The sequence below is a fragment of the Tenrec ecaudatus genome, chromosome 1 (assembly GCF_050624435.1).
Source record: "Tenrec ecaudatus isolate mTenEca1 chromosome 1, mTenEca1.hap1, whole genome shotgun sequence".
NCBI lineage: Eukaryota > Metazoa > Chordata > Mammalia > Afrosoricida > Tenrecidae > Tenrec > Tenrec ecaudatus.
In genome coordinates, this window is record NC_134530.1 from 172,862,450 (window position 1) to 172,881,455 (window position 19,006).

At 40.2% G+C, this 19,006-nt stretch overlaps 1 protein-coding gene across 2 annotated transcripts in view; it reads left to right on the top strand.

Annotated features, from left to right (window-relative positions):
* ATF6 (activating transcription factor 6) overlaps positions 1-19,006 on the top strand; it is a 235,030-nt gene that overhangs the window by 112,259 nt on the left and 103,765 nt on the right. Inside the window, exon 14 of one of the 2 annotated variants that reach the window (XM_075564052.1) lies at positions 3,713-3,827. In XM_075564052.1, coding sequence (XP_075420167.1) covers positions 3,713-3,827 — 115 coding nt within the window. The remainder of the gene's footprint in view (positions 1-3,712; positions 3,828-19,006) is intronic. The other variant, XM_075564043.1, reaches the window with a different exon arrangement.

Below are 19,006 nucleotides of genomic sequence, written 5' to 3' on the forward strand. Positions count from 1 at the left end.
TGACTTTAGATTAGGTCATATAACATATGCTACTTTTGAGAAAAGCCAAATAATTTCAAAAGGTTTATTTCTCCAGAATCTCTTGGGTACAAATTTAGTCAAAATGCATGCTGGTCAGTTAAACTTTTCTGAAAATCTTAAATACACATAGCTGTCCTGTTCTTGATTTGCATCTATTTATTTCAGGAGCCCAGGGGAAGGGAATGTTATTTTTCGAGTGTCTGCTCTGTGCCAGGTATCTTGCTGAGTGTTTTCCATGCACTTTATCTTTAAACCCATAGAAAAATTTGAAGAGTAAATATCATTGCCTTTACTTACTGAGAAACAGGGCAAGTCAAAGAAAATTTTGGGTGTGTCAGTTTCAGAATCATAGAACCAGTAAATGGCAGAATCAGAATTCAGATTCTGTTTGACTTAAAATGCATTGTTTATTATTTAAAACTACTAAATATTTGGACAGGTGCCTAAGAGAGTACTGTAGCTTTAAATAATGTGCTGACCAAGACACACACAAAAAAACCCCAAACCAAATCAAACCTACTGCCATCGAGTCAAGTCTGACTCATAGTGACCCTATGGGACAGACTAGAACTGCCTCTGTGAGTTCCCGAGACTGTAACACTTCATGGGACAGCTTGTGGTTTCAAAGTCCTAACCTTGTGATTAGTAGCCCTATCACTACCACCAGGGCTCCTACTGATGAAGACATATCCAACTGAAAGGAAACAGTATCATGTTGTAGTTAAGATCTTTAGAAGTGGGCAGAGTTCAAATTCTGTGGTATCCTCATCTATAAAATTCTGAGTGCACAGTTGATGTAATTATTAAATTACCATATATCCTGTAGTCTAAGCTGACCTGAATATCAACTGAGGCACTTAATTTTACCACAAAAACTGCATAAAAATGTGATGAAAAACTCAGCTCATACAGGAGTATATGCGGTAGATAATATATTGAACAACTGTTTCCTGAAAACCCATTTGTGCTAGATAGGATTCCTGGCACCTTCGGATGGGGGCACATAGGAAGGGGCTTTAAAAAATTAATGGAAAAAGTGGAAGTGAAAGATAAGGGAATTTCCCAAACTTTGTGACATCCCCTCTTATAATGTGTAAATTATAAGTTATTTAAGTACGTTAGAGATATAAAAAGATATAAATTGAAAGCTACTTTATTCATTAGTCTTTAAACTGAGAATTCAGATTAAGTGACAGTGAACAGTATCTCAGACTGTGAATGCCCAGAATGCTAAGATATTTTATAATCCTGTAGAAATGGATCACTGAGGGTTAGGTGGTGGGCTACTAACTGCAAGGCCAGAGGTTCAAACTTAGCAGCCATTCCCCAGGAGAAAAATGTGCCTGTCTGCACCCATGAGGATTTACAGACTCGGAAACCCGACACCTGAATCGCCTCATGGGGGTAGCTGTTCCAGGAGTCCTTAGGATATTTCCTCCCTGCTAAATGGATTTTCCACAAATGCTTCAAAGCCCCCTTGAATAACTCAGTGCTATCGAGTGGGTTCCAACTCACAGCTACCCCGTAGGCCAGCGGAAGTGCCCCTGTGGGTTTCCGAGACTGCTGCTGTTCACAGGAGTAGGAAGCCATGTTTTTTTCCCAACGCAATAGCTGGTGGTTTTGAACCTTGAAGGTAACAGCCCAATGCATAATCCATTACACTTCCAGCACTCCTACTTCCTTCACTAGTAACTAATAATCCTCTATTAGCCAGACTTTTGTTCTAATATTTGATGTATAAAGATTATATCTGTACATTCGATGAACCATTGTGATAACATTTCTTAGCTAGTTGGTGTTTTTAATGAATTATGTTCAAAGAATTATATGCAGAACTAGCCTAGTGAGCAAATGGATGCACATCTGACTCATCATTTTCTGTTTTTAAAATCATTTTATTGAAGGCTCGTACAGCTCTTATTACAATCCATCCATCCATTGTGTCAAGCACATTTGTACATATGTTGCCATCACCACTTTCAAAACATTTTCTTTCTACTTGAGCCCTTGATATCAGCTCATAATTCCTGTCCCCTTCCACAACGCTCCATCCCTCATGAACTCTTGATAATTTACAATCCTCACCCCCACTCCCAATGTCTTACAGTGGCCACTTTCTCCCTTCACCCACTTTTCTGTTGTCCATCCCCCTAGGAAGGGGTTATATGTAGATCATTGTGATTGGTTCCCCCTTTCTCCCCTTACCCACCCCCCCTCCTGTATCACTACTCAAATTATTGGTCATGAGGGGTTTATCTGTCCTGGATTCCCTGTGTTGTGAGCTCTTACCTGTACCAGTGTACATTCTCTGGTGTAGTCAGATTTGTAAGGTTGAATTGAGGTCATGATAGTGGTGGGGCAGGGGCAAGGAAGCATTAAAGAACTAGAGGAAAGTTGTATTTTTCATTGGTGCTGTACTGCACCCTAAATGGCTTATCTCTTCCTTCTGACCCTTCTGTAAGGGGAAGTCCAATTGTCTACAGATGGGCTTTGTGTATCCACTCCGCACTCACCCTCATTCACATTGATATGATTTTTTGTTTTGGGTCTTTGATGCCTGTTACTTGATCCCATAGACACTTCATGATCACACTGGCTGGTGTGCTTCTTCCATGTGGGCTTTGTTGCTTCTCAGCTACATGGTTGCTTGCTTATCTTCAAGCCTTTAAGAACCCAGATGCTGTATCTTTTGATAGCCAGGCACCATCAACTTTCTTCAACACATTTGCTTATGCACTCATTTTGCCTTCAGCAATTGTGTCAGGGAAAGTGAACATCAGAGAATGCCAGATTATTAGAACAAAGTTTTCCTGTGTTACGGAGTACTTGAGAGAGATCCAATGTCCATCTGCTATCTTAATACTTAACATATAAATATATGTGCATAGATCTATTTCCCTATTGTTATATAGAGATAGATTTACATATGTACATGCCTGTATTTAGACCTTCATAAATGTCCTTTGCCTCCTAGTTCTTTCCTCTATTTCCTTTTACTTTTCTCTTGTCCCACTATCATGTTCAGCTTTCATTCGGGTTTCAGTAATTCCTCTGGGTTACATGGGTTGCCCTTGATTAAGCCCCACCAGGCATCCTACGCCCTCCTTGCCATTGATTTTAGATCACTTGTTTCCTTGTCTCTAGGTTGGTGGACGGCCCCCTTCCTTTCTCCCACCTCCCCCTCTCCCATGTTCCCCCAGAACCATCAGTCCTGTTGTTTTCTCCTCCAAATAGTTTATTCCGCCTAGCTTATCTAGGTAGACATGCAGAGAAAGTAATAAGCATAAAAACAAGACAAAGCCAAACAAAACAACAAAGGTAGACAAAACAAAACAACAACAATGCTTAACTTTTACTACTATCAGAAAATTTAGAATCATGCAAACCCATGTGGGAATCTTTCCAGTTTTGAATACTTTTATTATTTTCCATGCTATACAGTGCCAACTGACTGTCTAGTCTATTTTAGAACCTCACTTCAGAAATTAAACTTTTAACCTTATGAATTAGATCTTAGAAATAAATCTGATCTTGGGCCTTTTCAAAATGTTATTATACAATTATTGCCAGAGTGCTCCTAAGATGTGGTTGAGAAAAGCGTCTTATAATTCAGACATGAACAGTTGTAGAATGGGAGGTATTTTGAGAGAATGGTTTTCTTTAGTTTAAGACTGCCTGGTTTTCACTTTAGCAGGAACTCAGGAAGTGAGCTTCAAGTGTATTATGCCTCACCCAGAAGTTATCAAGACTTCTTTGAAGCTATCCGTAGAAGGGGAGACACATTTTATGTGGTGTCATTCCGAAGGGTAAGTTCACTTTTTAATTTTTTTTTGAGTACCTGCTATGTACAAGTCATTGGCTTGAATACTCTGGATGTGAGATGTTCAGAAGGCAGCATAAAATCCACTATCATTTGGATGGAACAGTCTAAGTTTTACTACAGTACGTGCTTGGCATGAGCTAATTGTTCAGCATCTTGATGTCAGTCTATTCGCTTAAGTTTTAAAAAGTTAAAGTGCATAGTGATTTTTATTCTCTTATCATTCCTACAGCCATACTATTTGTTTATAACCAAAAGAGGTGTTTAAAATGACCAGGCTTCTATCTTGGCTTTGTGGTGGTTGTGCCCATTGGTTATTGTAAGATCAGAGAACTTGGGCTGCTGACAACTAAGGAGATTCAAAATTTCCTGTTTTTAGTTGTCAATGAAATGTGTCGGGGATATTTGGAATAATTTAAAGATGGTGTGTCAGGGCTCTGCCACTTCACATTTCTATGCTCACTATATTTTCTCAGACATTAGTATTCTCTTTGTGCATTGCATCAGCCTCAAAAGTTCTTTTCCATCAGCCAGGGGGCAGCTGAGAGCAGAGTTTGGGCAAGATTCCAGCTGTTCTGGCTGATGAGAACTAAGTGTCAGCTTTAGTGCTGCCACAGGTATGCTTCAAGTGGAGGGAAGAGCAAACTGTGAAATAGGGAGCCCAGCACTATGAAGAAGAGATTGAATAGGTGTTAAAATGAATGCGTTAAGGTCTAGGTTACGGAAGTTACCATAGACGAGTTTTTGTAACCCTCAAGTAGTCGATAGTTTATTCTTTGACTCTGGATAATTTGTCTCTTATTTGATCAAAACAGAACATACAGTACATATAAGAAGTAGCAGTTGTCAAATCATCGGTGGAAATCAGGGTTAAATGACGTTTCCTTGGGTGAGAAAATACATAGTTGTTACAGAGAAGATAATCTTAGCTTTAGAGATTGTGTTTTTGCAAACATTCTGCATAACACTCCTTGCATTTTGCATTTGTAAAAGTTATTACTCACTAGATTGCTCTGAACATTCCTGTTGGAAAATTATTATTTTTCTCCTCCTCCTAACCCTTTGATGTTCTAGGAAAAAAATCAGTCTTCCTTTGTCCAGGAAAACTGTAAGGACTGTTTTTCAGCATCTGTTTTGCTTTTTCATTTCCTAATTACTGATGCTTCCTAACTTGGCATCTTTTTTAATCAAGAAAAAAGATAAGCTAGAAATAATTATGTAACATTAGTTAAATATTGATCTATTTTTACATGGGGGAAGAAGGAAGTTAATCTTATGATGATTCTAAAGTGTGTCAGGGAACAGGAGTTGAATTCTTTATTACCTGGACTGCTCCTTCATTCTTTTGGCTCTTGCTAAAATGAAAATGAGAGAGACAGTGAATTCCCCACCACTTGGTGTTCTCTTATATCTTTCAGTATAAAATCTTCTTCTAACTGTTTCACCAAAAAGGCGAGCAGTATTATTCTTGTGCAGAAGGAGATTGACCTTTTCTCCAATTTAGATTCTTAATTTTATTGATAGAAAGAAATCATTATAGTTAAAACTGTGTAATTATATTCAGAAATAGAAAGATTCTAAAGTCTGAAGATTATGCTCAGCATAAACTAAACATTTACAACAGAGCCTAATTGTCCTATTGTTGGATATGTGCTCACAAGATACTTTAATATGTAGAAAAATAGATACCGAAAGATAAAATGAGAAGCAGAGAGATCACAGGCCATTGGGTGCATGTGGATTCAAGTCATGTGCATTCAAGATCAGTGGAAACATGGCAGAGTGCTGACAACTCGCAGGGGGAAGCCACCCACAGGGGGCCCACCCCTGGAGAGAGGCACAGAGGCCAGCAAACAGGAAGGAGAAGACGAAGTTCCCAGCTTCTCCTTTATGGAAAGACCACACCCCCAAGGAGGCATCATCAAGCTGGCACCTGATTGACAGGTTGGGCTCCACCCTGATACAAGTGCACATTGACATCAAATCCTAACTACCACAACTATTTAATTATACTATTAGGTCGTACACCCTCCTTGCTTCCAAACACCCCCGTCCCCCTCCGGTGCCCATCTGCTCAAGTGATTTCCTCTAAAGTAAACTCACTCTTGGGTATTGATTGAGCTCCTCTTGTAGGTCTGTAACAAAGAATGCTTTTGAACCTTGGTCCTGACAAATGTTCAGACATTTTTTCTTTTTCCTTTATTTTAACTTTCTTTGAAGAGGTTTTACCTCCGACTTACTTAAACCTGCTCTGTTTGCTTAGTTCCGTGACTCATAATTTGTTATTGGTTAAGTGTTTTTCCTCTTTCTGCTCTCCTGACTTCTTTTGAGATGGTTTGGAGGATAGTCAGTAAGAAACAACTTTTTCTCAAATTCCCAAGTCATTTCAAGTGTGATAAAATTGATACATTCATTAAAAATTCAGTTTACTGTTTTTTTCTTTTCTTTTATGCTGTCCTAGAATAATCTACTTTGGGAGGGAGGGAAGTGGTAGATTAAAAACCATAAACAAAATGAATTTAATAGCACGGGACAGAAACATAGTCAGAAAAGTTCAAGTAAACTTAGATAAGAAAGTGAATTCCAAGGAGGGATGTAAAAGATAACATTGAGAAGAAAGGTGGGAAAATGGTATTTTCTTTCTCCTATTGATAACTCCAGTCAGCACTGAAACCCCATCCTTAGACTAGCTCTTTCATTCACTCGTGGCTAGAGAAAGGGATTTTCTTTTAATCATACCAAGGTCTCTCTGTTAGCCCCGGTTCTCTTTGATTTCAGTGGCGATGAATGGTCATTTACTATCACACTCTGTACCACACACTCCTGTTTGGTGTTGCTTTTTCAATGACACGAATGCCTACTTGAGCACATCATTTCTTTATTGCACAGGATGGCCCTCAAATCAACAGTAGGCACTTGAAAGTGTCTTTCATTGGTTAAAAAAACAAACAAACTTATGGAAAATGGAATTAAAAGATAACAATTTTCCCACCAACTTTTTGGAGGCTCCTTATTTAATGTAACAGGGAAAGCTAAACTGTAGCTATGTGCCTGGCCTCGGAGATGTTCCCCTCCCTCCCTCCCTCCCTCCCTCCCTCCCTCCCTCCTTCCCTCCCAATGCACTCTGCATGGAGTACTTATTTGGGTATGCTGCCCCTTCTTGGTCTCTAATAGTTTATTAGCAATATCATGTGTGCAGTATGGACTGTAAGGAAGAAGCATACCCAGTAAACTTAAGTGATAGTGACTTCTCGTAAGATAAATGAGGGACTGAGGTACTTCCCCTCTGTGCCTGTGCTTCCTGGGCTGGGCCGGGCCGGGCTGGGCGGTAGTTCAATGGAGAGTTGGAATAGTGGCTTGTCATTCCTGATTCAGCAGCAGCTTCCGTGCTTCTAGTACTTGAGTCCTTGTGATACTTGCTCGTTCAAATTCCCCTTAGGTAGTACTGCTGTAGCCGCTGGACTCCATGATCCTTGGTCTCTTTATTTGTGATCAAGGAAATAATGTGGCTTCATGAAATGCATGCTTTGACTTTGTAAACCACCAGCTTTATGCAGAAAGAACAACTTAAGTTCAACCTCTTCTTAGAGTAAGATTGTACAGCTGGATAAGCTTAGAGCTCGATATACCATTTAGTAAAACACACAACATTATTTGTTGGGTTGGTACCAGTCCTCTTTCATTGGTCCTAAAAGGCTGGCCTTCCCACCTACACTGTCCGCCTTGTAAACACACACACCACCATTGACATGCAGCCGGGCCTGCACTGAGTGCTATTGCTTGGAATAGTTTTAGGTAAGTCCCTGAGGCAAGTACACATGATAGAAGTTTATTCTTTTTCCTAATAACATACTGGGTGGTTTAGTATCTGTTTTTGCAAGGGACTTTTTATCTATCTCACTGGTCCGGGAAGTAGCTTAAGCAGCACTGAGTTCCTGGAGAAGGTTAGTTAAAGATGCACTGGCCAGAGATGTCGCAGCTCTGTGACTTGTCTCTGAACCTAAGCTTTAGAGCTGAAGAATTCGTTTGGCTGAGATGCTGTTTACCAGCTTACTGTTTCAGTGGGTAGAAATTTGAGGTCCCTGTATCCTCATGTTTTAATATTTAGCAGAAGCAGTGGGGTGGATTATTGTTATACATTACTGATTTCCTTTTAAAAATCATTTTATTGGGGCCTTGTACAACTTTTATCACAGTCCATACATCCATTGTGTCAAGCACATTTGTACATTTGTTGCCATCAACATTCTCAAAACATTAGCTTTCTACTTGAGCCCTTGGTATCAGCTCCTCATTTTTCCCCCATCCTCCCCATTCCCCCTTCTCATGAACCCTTGATAATTTATAAATTATTATTATTTTGTCATATCTTACACTGTCTCCCTTCACCCACAGCATTACTGGTTTCTTTAGACTATAGTGTTAGTGCCTAGATAGATGCAGGCAGCATGAGACAGAAACTTGAAAAGAGGAACTGTATGAAAGACCGATTCTTGCAGAAAAGTTGACCATGTTTACAAACAGGGATTTTTTTCCCTCCCCCTCTATAGATGACTATAAAGAAAAATTTTACATAGCAGCAATGGTATTTCCTAGATTAAAATGTAACTCATACTTAAATAGATGATATATTTCCTTAACATATTATACTTATTTCTTAGAAATTTTTGTTTTGTGTATGTGTATGTATTCAAAAGCAGGATGAATTCTTTAGTAATTAAAGGAAATTAGTGTATATAAAGTCTGCTTCAAAAAGATACATTTCTTTGGTTTCTGAGAATTCAACTTGAGTGCAATTTATACCATGTAGGGTCTTGGAGTTTGGTCATTTTCTTATCTTTTCCTTCATGACCTTTCAGCCACTTTCTTTTCTAACCAGAAAAAAATAAAATAAAATGTGAATAAATGAGTATGGAGACTCTTATGGTTTAAAAAGTCCTGATTCAGAAGAGATAATTTTTAAAACCCCTTTAAAAGGCTTGTAAGAAGTTTTAAAAAGTGTGCTTTCTTATTCAAGTGTAAATCCCATTACAAAGTATTGAGCAGAGTTCTGGGAACCGATTTGTATAATTTACCTTTTAGAAAAGCTTTTTTTGGAAGATATACGTACAGACCACTCCATTTTAACACTGGTTACATTCAAGTTGTGTCACCTTTTTAAATACCCTTTTCCAAACTATTTCAGCATCATTAATACAAATTCACTGCCCCCCAAAGCATCTCATCTAACCTTTCAATTGCTGATATCAATTTGACCACATATAGATAAATCTTTAAAATAAGCCATTGTTGAAAGGCTTTGTTATATAATTATGTTATTGTTCGATGTGAACACACTTCACGGGATAGTTTCAGTGTAAGCTTAAAGTTAAAATGTCCTCAGTGTCATGACTTTGGAGTTATCCAGCTTTAACCACATCAGAAAGTCTAAATTCCATGAGTATTTGAAACTCAGTATTTCATTTCCACCCTCACCCCCCTTTAATCAGGGCTCTTCTACTTTTGATCAAGCATCTTTGATTAAAATATTCAGTGTTGATAGCTGGGCACTGGGCATGTCTTCTGTTTTCATAGCGGAGGAGGCATTTACTCAAGAAGGTGATTAGACACATGTTGCTGTTCTTCCTCTGGTTCCTGACCTTCCTTCTTTCTCTGCTGTTCCTATCCATTGGGGCCCAATTATTATACCTTGGATGGCTGCTCGTAGGCTTTTATGGCCCCGGACACTACACAGCCAACTAGAAGGTATGGCAGAAACACCAAAGACAACATTTGGGCATTTACTGCACTGTCCCACCAAACCATGACCCCCAAACATAGGCTGATTTTCCAAAAGTAGGTTACCTCTCTACTGAGGTGCCTGTGGGGAGATTCAAACTAATACCTTTTTGGTTAGCAGCCTGTCATGTAATCATTTGTATTACCCAGGAGTTCCAATAGAACTAGGCAATAATTGTTGAATTCTGATTTAATTCCGTTTTTACTTTGTGGTGTGGTGCTGCTTTTGTTCATATATCAGAATATGTAATGGCAAAAAATGACTCTAGTACTTCAAAGGTAATCCTGTTTCTTTGTCAAATATCCTGGTCAGTTTTATCGCAGTTATAACAGTTCACAATTTTCTATCAGTTACTTGGTTATACATTTGATACTTTAAAGGTTCTACTTGTGTGATACTAAAATCTGAAAGATTATAATACACGGGGAATCTTTTAAAAGTTTGTGAAAACAATCCCATGATCTCTCTATTCCATATTTCCACAAACTTTTGGAAGGCCCCCCACCCACCCCCACTCCTCAATAGCTTCAGATTTCAAACTCGGGAGTAAGTTTAGTAGGCCTTGAGAGTTGTAGTCTCTTTTTAAACAATATCTGAAGTTCCCAACATGCTAAAGTAAATAACTAATAAGGAAGCAGTTTAGCCCATACATACAGGTGCTATTTTAATCATTGTTGCTCTAGCTTTTCTCTCTCTCTTTTTTTAATTGTTTTATTAGGGGCTCATACAACTCTTATCACAATCCATACATACATCAATTGTATAAAGCACATCTGTACATTCATTGCCCTCATCATTCTCAAAACATTTGCTCTCCACCTAAGCCCCTGGCATCAGGTCCTCATTTTTCCCCTCCCTCCCCGCTCCCCCCTCTTTCATGAACCCTTGATAATTTATAAATTATTATTTTGTCATATCTTACCCTGTCCGATGTCTCCCTTCACCCACTTTTCTGTTGTCCATCCCCCAGGGAGGAGGGCACATGTAGATCCTTGTAATCAGTTCCCTCTTTCCAACCTACCTTCCCTCCCATTATCTCTACTCACACCACTGGTCCTGAAGGGATCATCCACCCTGGATTCCCCGTGTTTTCAGTTCCTATCTATATCAGTGTACATCCTCTGGTCTAGCCAGACCTGCAAGGTAGAATTCGGATCATGATAGTGGGTGGGGGAGGGAGGGAGGAAGCATTTAGGAACTAGAAGTAAGTTTTATTTTTCACCGGTGCTACATTGCGCCTAGACTGGCTCGTCTCCTCCTCTAGACCCCTCTGCAAGGGGATCTCCAGTGGCTGACAAATGGGCTTTGGGTCTCCACTCTGCACTTCCCCCTTCATTCTCTATGGTAAGATTTTTTTGTTCTTTGATGCCTGATACCTGATCCCTTTGACACCTCGTGATCACACAGGCTGGTGTGCTTCTTCCATGTAGGCTTTGTTGCTTCCAAGCTGCTCTAGCTTTTCTCATAGAGAAGAATATTTAAGTGTAAATGCATTTTATCATAGATTTTTTTTAATATCATAGATTTTTATAATTCAATACCAATCTGGTTTGCAGATACTTAGCATGGAAAGCTTTTGGTCTGGAAACTTGTGTATAAAATGAGTTTCTGTTATGCGGCTTTAGGGCATTTGTCCCTTGGATCTACAAAGAGGTGTTGCTGAGCTAAATTAAAACACTTCTGCTATTTGGATTTTCAACTGCAAACTAAAATAACTTCATTTTTTGGTAAATCATTGTTCAATACTCTGTACAACTAGACTTGCAGGTAGAATAGCCATGAACAATGAATTTATTATAACTCATGAATAATTTCAAGTCTCCAAAATCTCAGGAAGGCGAACAAAGCCGAGTTAGGACAGTGTTCCATTGTTCATTATTTGTTTGCTGTCTTTTTAGAAGTCTTTTGATTTTATGTGTTTTTCTTTTTTTAAAAATCATTTTATTGGGGCTCGTACAACTCTTATCACAATCCATACAAACATCCAATTGTATGAAGCACATATGTACGTTTGCTGCCATCATCATTCTCAAAACACTTTCTTTCTATTTGAGCCCTTGATATCAGCGCCTCATTTTTCCACTCCCTTTTACCCCCTCTCTTCCTCACGAACTCTTGATAATTTATAATTTTTTGTTCATGTCTTATGCTCTCCGATGTCTCCCTTTACCCACTTTTCTTTTGTCTATCCCACAGGAAGGGGTTATATGTGGATCGTTATGATTGCTTTCCCATTTCTCTCTCACCTTCCTCTTCCCCTCCTGGTATCACTACTCTCATTATTGGTCCTGAGGGGTTTATCTGTCCTGGATTCCCTGTGTTTCCAGCTCTGATCTGTACCAGTGTTTATCCTCTGGTCTGGCTGGATTGATAAGGAAGAATTGGGATCATGATAGTGGGGGAGGAGGAAACCTTAAAGAACTAGAGGAAAGTTTATGTTTCATTGTTGCTATACCCCGACTGGCTCTTCTCCTCCCCGTGATGCTTCTGTAAGGGGATGTCCAGTTGCCTACAGATAGGCTTTGTGTCTCCACTCCGCATTCCCCCTCATTCACAATTATATGAATTTGTTTTTTGATGCCTGATACCTGATCCCTTTGACACCTCGTGATCACACAGGCTGGTATGCTTCTTCCATGTGGGCTTTGTTGCTTCTCAGTTAGATGGCTGCTTGTTTATCTTCAAGCCTTTAAGACCACAGATGCTATCCATATTTTGTGATGGCCGAGCACCATCATCTTTCTTCACCACATTTGCTTATGTACCCACTTTGTCTTCAGCGATCGTGTCAAGAAGGTGAGTACCACGGAATGCCAGTTTAATAGAACAAAGTGTTCCTGCATTGAGGAAGTACTCGAGTAGAGACCCAATGTGCATCTCCTACCTTAATACCTAACATATAAATATATGCACATTTCCCCATCATATATAAATATATTTACACATGCTGATGCCTGTATTTAGACCTCTGTAAATGCCCTTTGCCTCCTAGTTCCTTCCTCTATTTCTTTTTACTTCCCTCTTGTCCCACTATCATGTTCAGCCTTCATGTGGATTTCTTCTCGGTAATTCTTCTCGATTACATTGCCCTTGATCAAGTCCTACCAGGCCTCCTACAACCTCCTTGCTATCAATTTTGGATCACTTGTTCCCTTCTCCCTGGGTTTGTTAACACCCACTTCCTTCTCCCTGCCTCCCCCTCTCCCATGTCCCCCTTGGAACCGTCAATCCCATTGTTTTCTCCTCCAGATGGTTTATTCCACCTATCTTACCTAGATAGACCTGCAGAGATAATAATGTGCACAAAACACAAGACAGAGCAAAACAAGGCAACAAAAGAAAACAAAACAACAAAAAAACCAACGACACCCCCCCCCCCCCAAAAAAAAAGCCTGTAAATAGTTCAAGGCTTGTTTGTTGATCTGTAGGAGAGTTTTCTGGTCAAGTCTGATGGGGTGCCACACCCCAGCCCCAAAGGCCCCAAAGTCTATTTTTGGTATTCCCTGGGGGTTTTGTTGCTTTGCTCCCCTTGCTGTTCTGTTGCACACCCTTAGTGTTTCACCTCAGTGTGGTTGGGTCAGACTGGGCGCAATTCCTGCACTGTGTCTCCAGTGTTGTCCCCCTGGAGCACTATGGGTCAGTGAGGGGGATGTGCCTCGTAGTGGTCCTATTTGTCCTTTGACTGCTCTGAACTGGAATATCATCCTCAGGGCTTGGTGGGCCAGGATGTGCTCTACTCTCTCCTCCTCCCCCTTCATTTGCTCCTGTGTGCTCTGATCAGACATGTCCCTCTCCCTGATCTGTAGCTTCAGTGCTGTCCTTTGAAGTGAATTCTTCTGTGGAGGGAGCAGGGTGGTGGTGGTGGTGGGGGGGGCTGTCCATGGAGTTGGGATTGGGGCCGGCCACTCAGACCTCTCTATTGGTTTCCTGCTTCATCCCGGTATGTTGCATTCACGTCTTGCAGCACTGGGTTGAAGTCTGGTCCCTCATTCCCTTGGGTGGCTTAGTGCCCTGTTCCTCTGCTACTCATGTCTTTTTTTTGTCTTTTCCCCCCTCCTTTTTAGTTGGCTACCATATGTATCCCTGGATTTGGTCTGGTCCCTGCCATACTACCTGGACCTCACCCCTGGAATGTTTGTATACAGTAATTTTTTTCCTATGCCCCCTTTTAAAAACTTACCTCAGTGGACCAGTGTTGTGCTTGTCCTTTTGTGCTTGGCTTACCTCGCTTAGCATAGTTTCCTCCAGTTCTTCCCATGCAGCATTGTGCTTCATGGGTTCATCACTGCTTTTTAGGGATGCATAGTACTCCATTGTATTGATGTACCATAGTTTTTGAATCCATTCATCTGTTGATAGAAATATGGGTTGTTGCTAACACCTTGTAATTGTGAACTGTGCCATGATGAACATTGGAGCACAGATGTCTGGCCATGGTTTGTTTCTTGCCTCTAATGGGTATATCCCCCCTAGGGGGCTTGCTTGGTTGGATAGTAGCTCAATTTCCATCTGTTTTAAGTATCACCAAAGTGATTTCCATAGTGGCTATTTATACCTTCAGGTCCACCAGCAGTGGACGAGAATTCCTATCACATCACAGCCCCTCCAACACTTGTTGCTTTCTGATCTTTTGAATTGGGCTATCTTTGAGGGTGTTAGGTGATATCTGATTATTTTAATTTGCACCTCTTATTTTTATGTGTTTTTCATATGTTCCTCGTGTTTAATATCTTAGGCTGCATGTCTTCCCAGAGTGGGACTAGTCTGTTCATTCTGTTTTGTCTTTCTGCAGAGGATGTTGCAATGCATGTTCTGTTTAAAACCTTAAATAATCATTGACTGCTCAGACCATTAATTTTATATTTGTGCCCTTTAGTCTTATTTTTATGTCCCACTATTATTCAGAAGATTATGAGACATGGAATTTGCGCAATGAAAGAAGAAAATTATTTGTATGTTCAAAATTACTTAAGAATTAGAATGAAAATTTACAAATATGCATTTATGAGAGAGCTTCAAAAAGTTCAAGGGAAAATGAAATAGAAAGATAATGGAGTTTTCCCACACACATTTTGAATTCCCCTTCATATCTAGTCTGCTTTGATGCCGATGGACTTTTAGCTGTGAGACAGACAGAATTGTTCCTGAGTTTTAAAGTTACCCTAAAGAAAGGAGGGTAGAAATGTATAGTTGATGTGCTGATGGTTTCCCTCGTTTCATCAGATTTTCGATTATTCCTAAAGAGAAAAGAAAAGAGTTAGGAGGGGAACCAAACCAGAATTGTTTTCGCAGAGATCATTTCTTCACATTATGGATGTGGCGTGGGGGCGGGGAGAATGTTTTATAAGCAGCCCACATGGTCTTTAGAGACCTGCACTTTTGTCACAGTTTTACCACTCACTGCATTTGCTTTGTGACTTTGACAACCCACTTACTCTTAGCTTCTGTTTATCTATTGGTATAATGTTGACATTAGAGTAGATTTGAATTTTTCTACCTCGACTGTTCTGCACTTTTCTTAAAATTCTGTGTGTGTGTGTGTGTGTGTGTGTCCTTGGGTGTTGTGTAAACTCATTGAAGTTGCTAAAATGATTCAGTGTAGTGGAGTTGGTACATTTTCAGGGTTTTGAAAAATAACCTCCACCATGGGACACAGTGTTCCTCATTGACCCATAGCACCATTGGGGACAACACTAGAGACCACAGCTGGAACTGTGGCCGCCATGAGCTCACCGCGCCGAAGCCAGACTCTGGCGGCATGCAGCAGAGCAATGAAGTCTCCAGGGATAGAGGCAGTGCCGGGCATGGCACCCCATCAGACTTGACTGGAAAGCACCCGTGAAGGAAAACAGACCCTGAACTATTCATATTTTATGTGTGTGTTGTTGTTGTAGTTATTGTTTTACTTTCTGTTGTTGCTTCGTGGTACTCAGTCTTGTGATGGTACATAGCATGTCTATCTGGGAGGGATAAGCGGAGTAAACAAGCCAGAAGAGAGAACAATGGGATGACAGTTCCAGGAGGACATGGGGGTATGGGAGGCGGGGGAAAGGAGGAGGGCGTTAACAAGCCCAGGGACAAGGGAATAATGATCCAAAATCAAGTGTCAAGGACAGTGTGGGAGGTCTGGCAGGGCTGAATCAAGGGCAATGTAACCGAGAGGAATTCCTAAAACCCAAATGAAGGCAGAGCATGATAGTGGGACAAGAGGAAAGTACAAAGAAACAGAAGAAAGAACTAGGAGGCAAAAGGTAGTCAGAGATTTAAATACAGGCATATAATAATGTAAATATATTTATATATGATGAGGGGGAAATAGATATGTGTACATATATTTATAGGTTTAGTACTAAGGAAACAGATGGACAGTGGGCCCCTGCTGAAGTACTGCCTCAACACAAGAACACTTTGTTCTAACAATTCGGCAGTCTGAGATGCTCACCTGCCTGTCATGATCACTGATGACATTGGGTACACAAGCAAATGTGGTGAAGAAAGCTGATAGTGCCCAGCTACCAAAAGATATAGCATCTGAAGTCTTAAAGACCTGAAGATAAACAAGCAGCCATCTAGCTGAGAGACAACAAAACCCTCATGGAAGAAACACACCGGCCTGACCTGACTTGATTGCTGAGGACAAAGTGGGTGCATAAGCAAAAGTTGTGAAGAAAGCTGATGGTACCTAGCTATCCAATGATATAGCATCTGGGGTCTTAAAGGCTTGAAGACAATCAAGTGGCCATCTAGCTAAGAAGCAACAAAGCCCACACGGAAGAAGCACACCGGCCTACCCCAACACGAACACTGAAGACAAAGCGGGTGCATAGGCAAATGCAGTGAAGAAAGCTGATGGTGCCCAGTTGTCAAAATATATAGAATCAGGGGTCCCATAGGCTGGAACATAAACAAGGGACCATCTAACAGAAACAACAAAGCCCACATAGAAAATGCATGCCAGCCTGTGAGATGACAAGGCGTCGAAGGGATCAGGTATCAGGCATAAAAGACCAAAAAAACACAAAAAACCATAGCATTGTGAATGATGGGGAGTGCAGATTGGGGACCCTGGGTCCATCTGGGGGAAATTGGACATCCCTTTGCAGAAGGGCTGTGGGGAGGTGATGAGCCAGTCAGAGTGCAGTGTAGCAACGATGAAACATACAATTTTCCTCTAGTTCTTAAATGCCCCCCCCCACTATCGTGATCCCAGTTCTACCTTACATATCCCGCTGGACCGGAGGATGTACACTGGCACATAATAGGAACTGGAAATACAGAGAATCCAGGACAGATAAACCCCTCAGGATCATTGGTGAGAGTGGTGATATCGGGAGGGTGAGGGAGGAAAGGGGGAACAGATGACAAGGTCTACATATAACCTCCTCCCTGGAGGACGGGCAGTGGGGAACTGGGTGAGGGAGATGTCGGATGGAGTAAGATATGATAAAATAATTATTTATAAATTATCAAGGGTTCGGGAGCAGTGAGGAGGGAGGAGGGAGGGGAAAATGAGCTGATACCAAGGGCTCAAGTAGAAAGCAGGTGTTTTGAGAATGATGGCAACATTTGTATGAATGTGCTGGACACAAATAATGTATGTACAATTGTGAAAAGAGTTGTATGAGCCCCTAATAAAATGATTTTTTAAAAAAGAAAGAAAAAGAACCTCAACAAGAACAACAAAATGTCAAATTAAAAAATTTGCCTTTAAATTAGTGAGTGTCACCTTTTAAGAGGTGGAGGTTTGGTTATTTATTGAATACTTGTACAGTGCCGATCGTCTGTCGATCTTTAATTCTCAGAATATCCCTCTAGGTACAGTTTTTATCCTCACTTTATAGATGGTGGGATACTGAGACACATAAAGGTTATCTCTGTGACATAGTTTGGAAATGACAGAATCAGAATTTAACCTAGATAACCCGATTTTCTTGAACCTTTATATCCAAATTCAAAGGCCATATGTTTCAAAGTAGCCATCTTGGAATTTAATATTATTCATCTTTCTGTTGAAAACATTTTGAGTTTCTTTAGGTTCATTTTTCAAAGAGCGTAAGACCAGGACAAAGACCTGTGGAAAATCAGGCCACATGCTACTTAATAGTGTGGGAGGAACAAGATCCAGCAGGGAAACATAAAAGAAATTATTAGAGATACTATCTTTTAATTTCATTACCTTTAGTTCCATTCCCCCCTGCCCTCCACAAGCCTTTTTAAGACCCCTTCCTAAGCAGTTTTGGGTTAGGATGGTATAATACAGATGAGGGGAAAGAAATCCAGAATTGTTGGTTTTATTTTAAACATGGAAATCAAGGAAGAATAGTTTGAAAGAGAAATGGTCAGCAATATCAGACGTTTCAGATTTTACTGCTAATGAGAGAAAGCCATCTGATTTGTATACATTTAGAAGTCAATACAGTTGCAGTAGATCAGGACGGAAACCATACTCGACCTCGTTGGGGAACATGTGAAGAAAATGAAGTGTCGAGTTTTGGTAAAGTTGGCTTTGAAAGGAAGGGGAGGGCGCCTGAATAGTTAACAGGAAGGGGAACTAGGTTGTGTGAATGATTTTCTGGAGGATCACAAGACAATACAAAAACAAAAATTCATTGCTGTACAATAGATTTTAATTATAAATCTTTATGGAAGCAGACTGTCACATCTTTCTCCTGAGAGGGTGGCTGAAGGGTTCAATCCATTGGTTTTTCAGGTAGCCGGTGATACCTTAACCACTGTGCCACCTTTTAAAAGGATACCCATTCCAACTCATAAGGATCTTCTCTAGAGTTTTCCAAAACTAAATCTTTATGGCAACAGGAAACCTTATCTTTCTCCTGTAGAATGACTGCTGGGCTTGAACCACTGCCCTCGCAGGTTAGTTAACAGCCCAATACCACCTAAGCCACGGTGCTGCCACGGCTTCTTTTTAAGGATGGGGAGATGTAACAGTAGAGTGTAAAGTAGACAGAGACCATTGTGGTTCATTTATAGTGTATAAATGTAAACACACAAGGTAAGTTTTATTCTCGACAGATGTCTTAAAAACAAGCAAGTTAATGTCCATTTTCCATCTCTATCAATGTTTTTCTGCTTAAAGCAAAACAAAAACAAAGTTGAAGAACAATTACTCCTACTTTTTTGCAATATAACTAGAGAAGAGTAAGAGAGCTTGTGGAATTAAAATAAAAATTACAAAAATTTAAAAGCCACATTCAAAAATTAAATAATATCTAAACATTCCTCAAGATATAAAGTCTTCTAAACCTTAAATAAGGAGCTAGTTTTTAATGATGAAGGATTTTTCAAATATGAAAGTTGTATAACACCTTATCATTTGATCTCTCTTTTGACCCATCTTAAATTTGTTCCAGGTTTAAATATTTTCT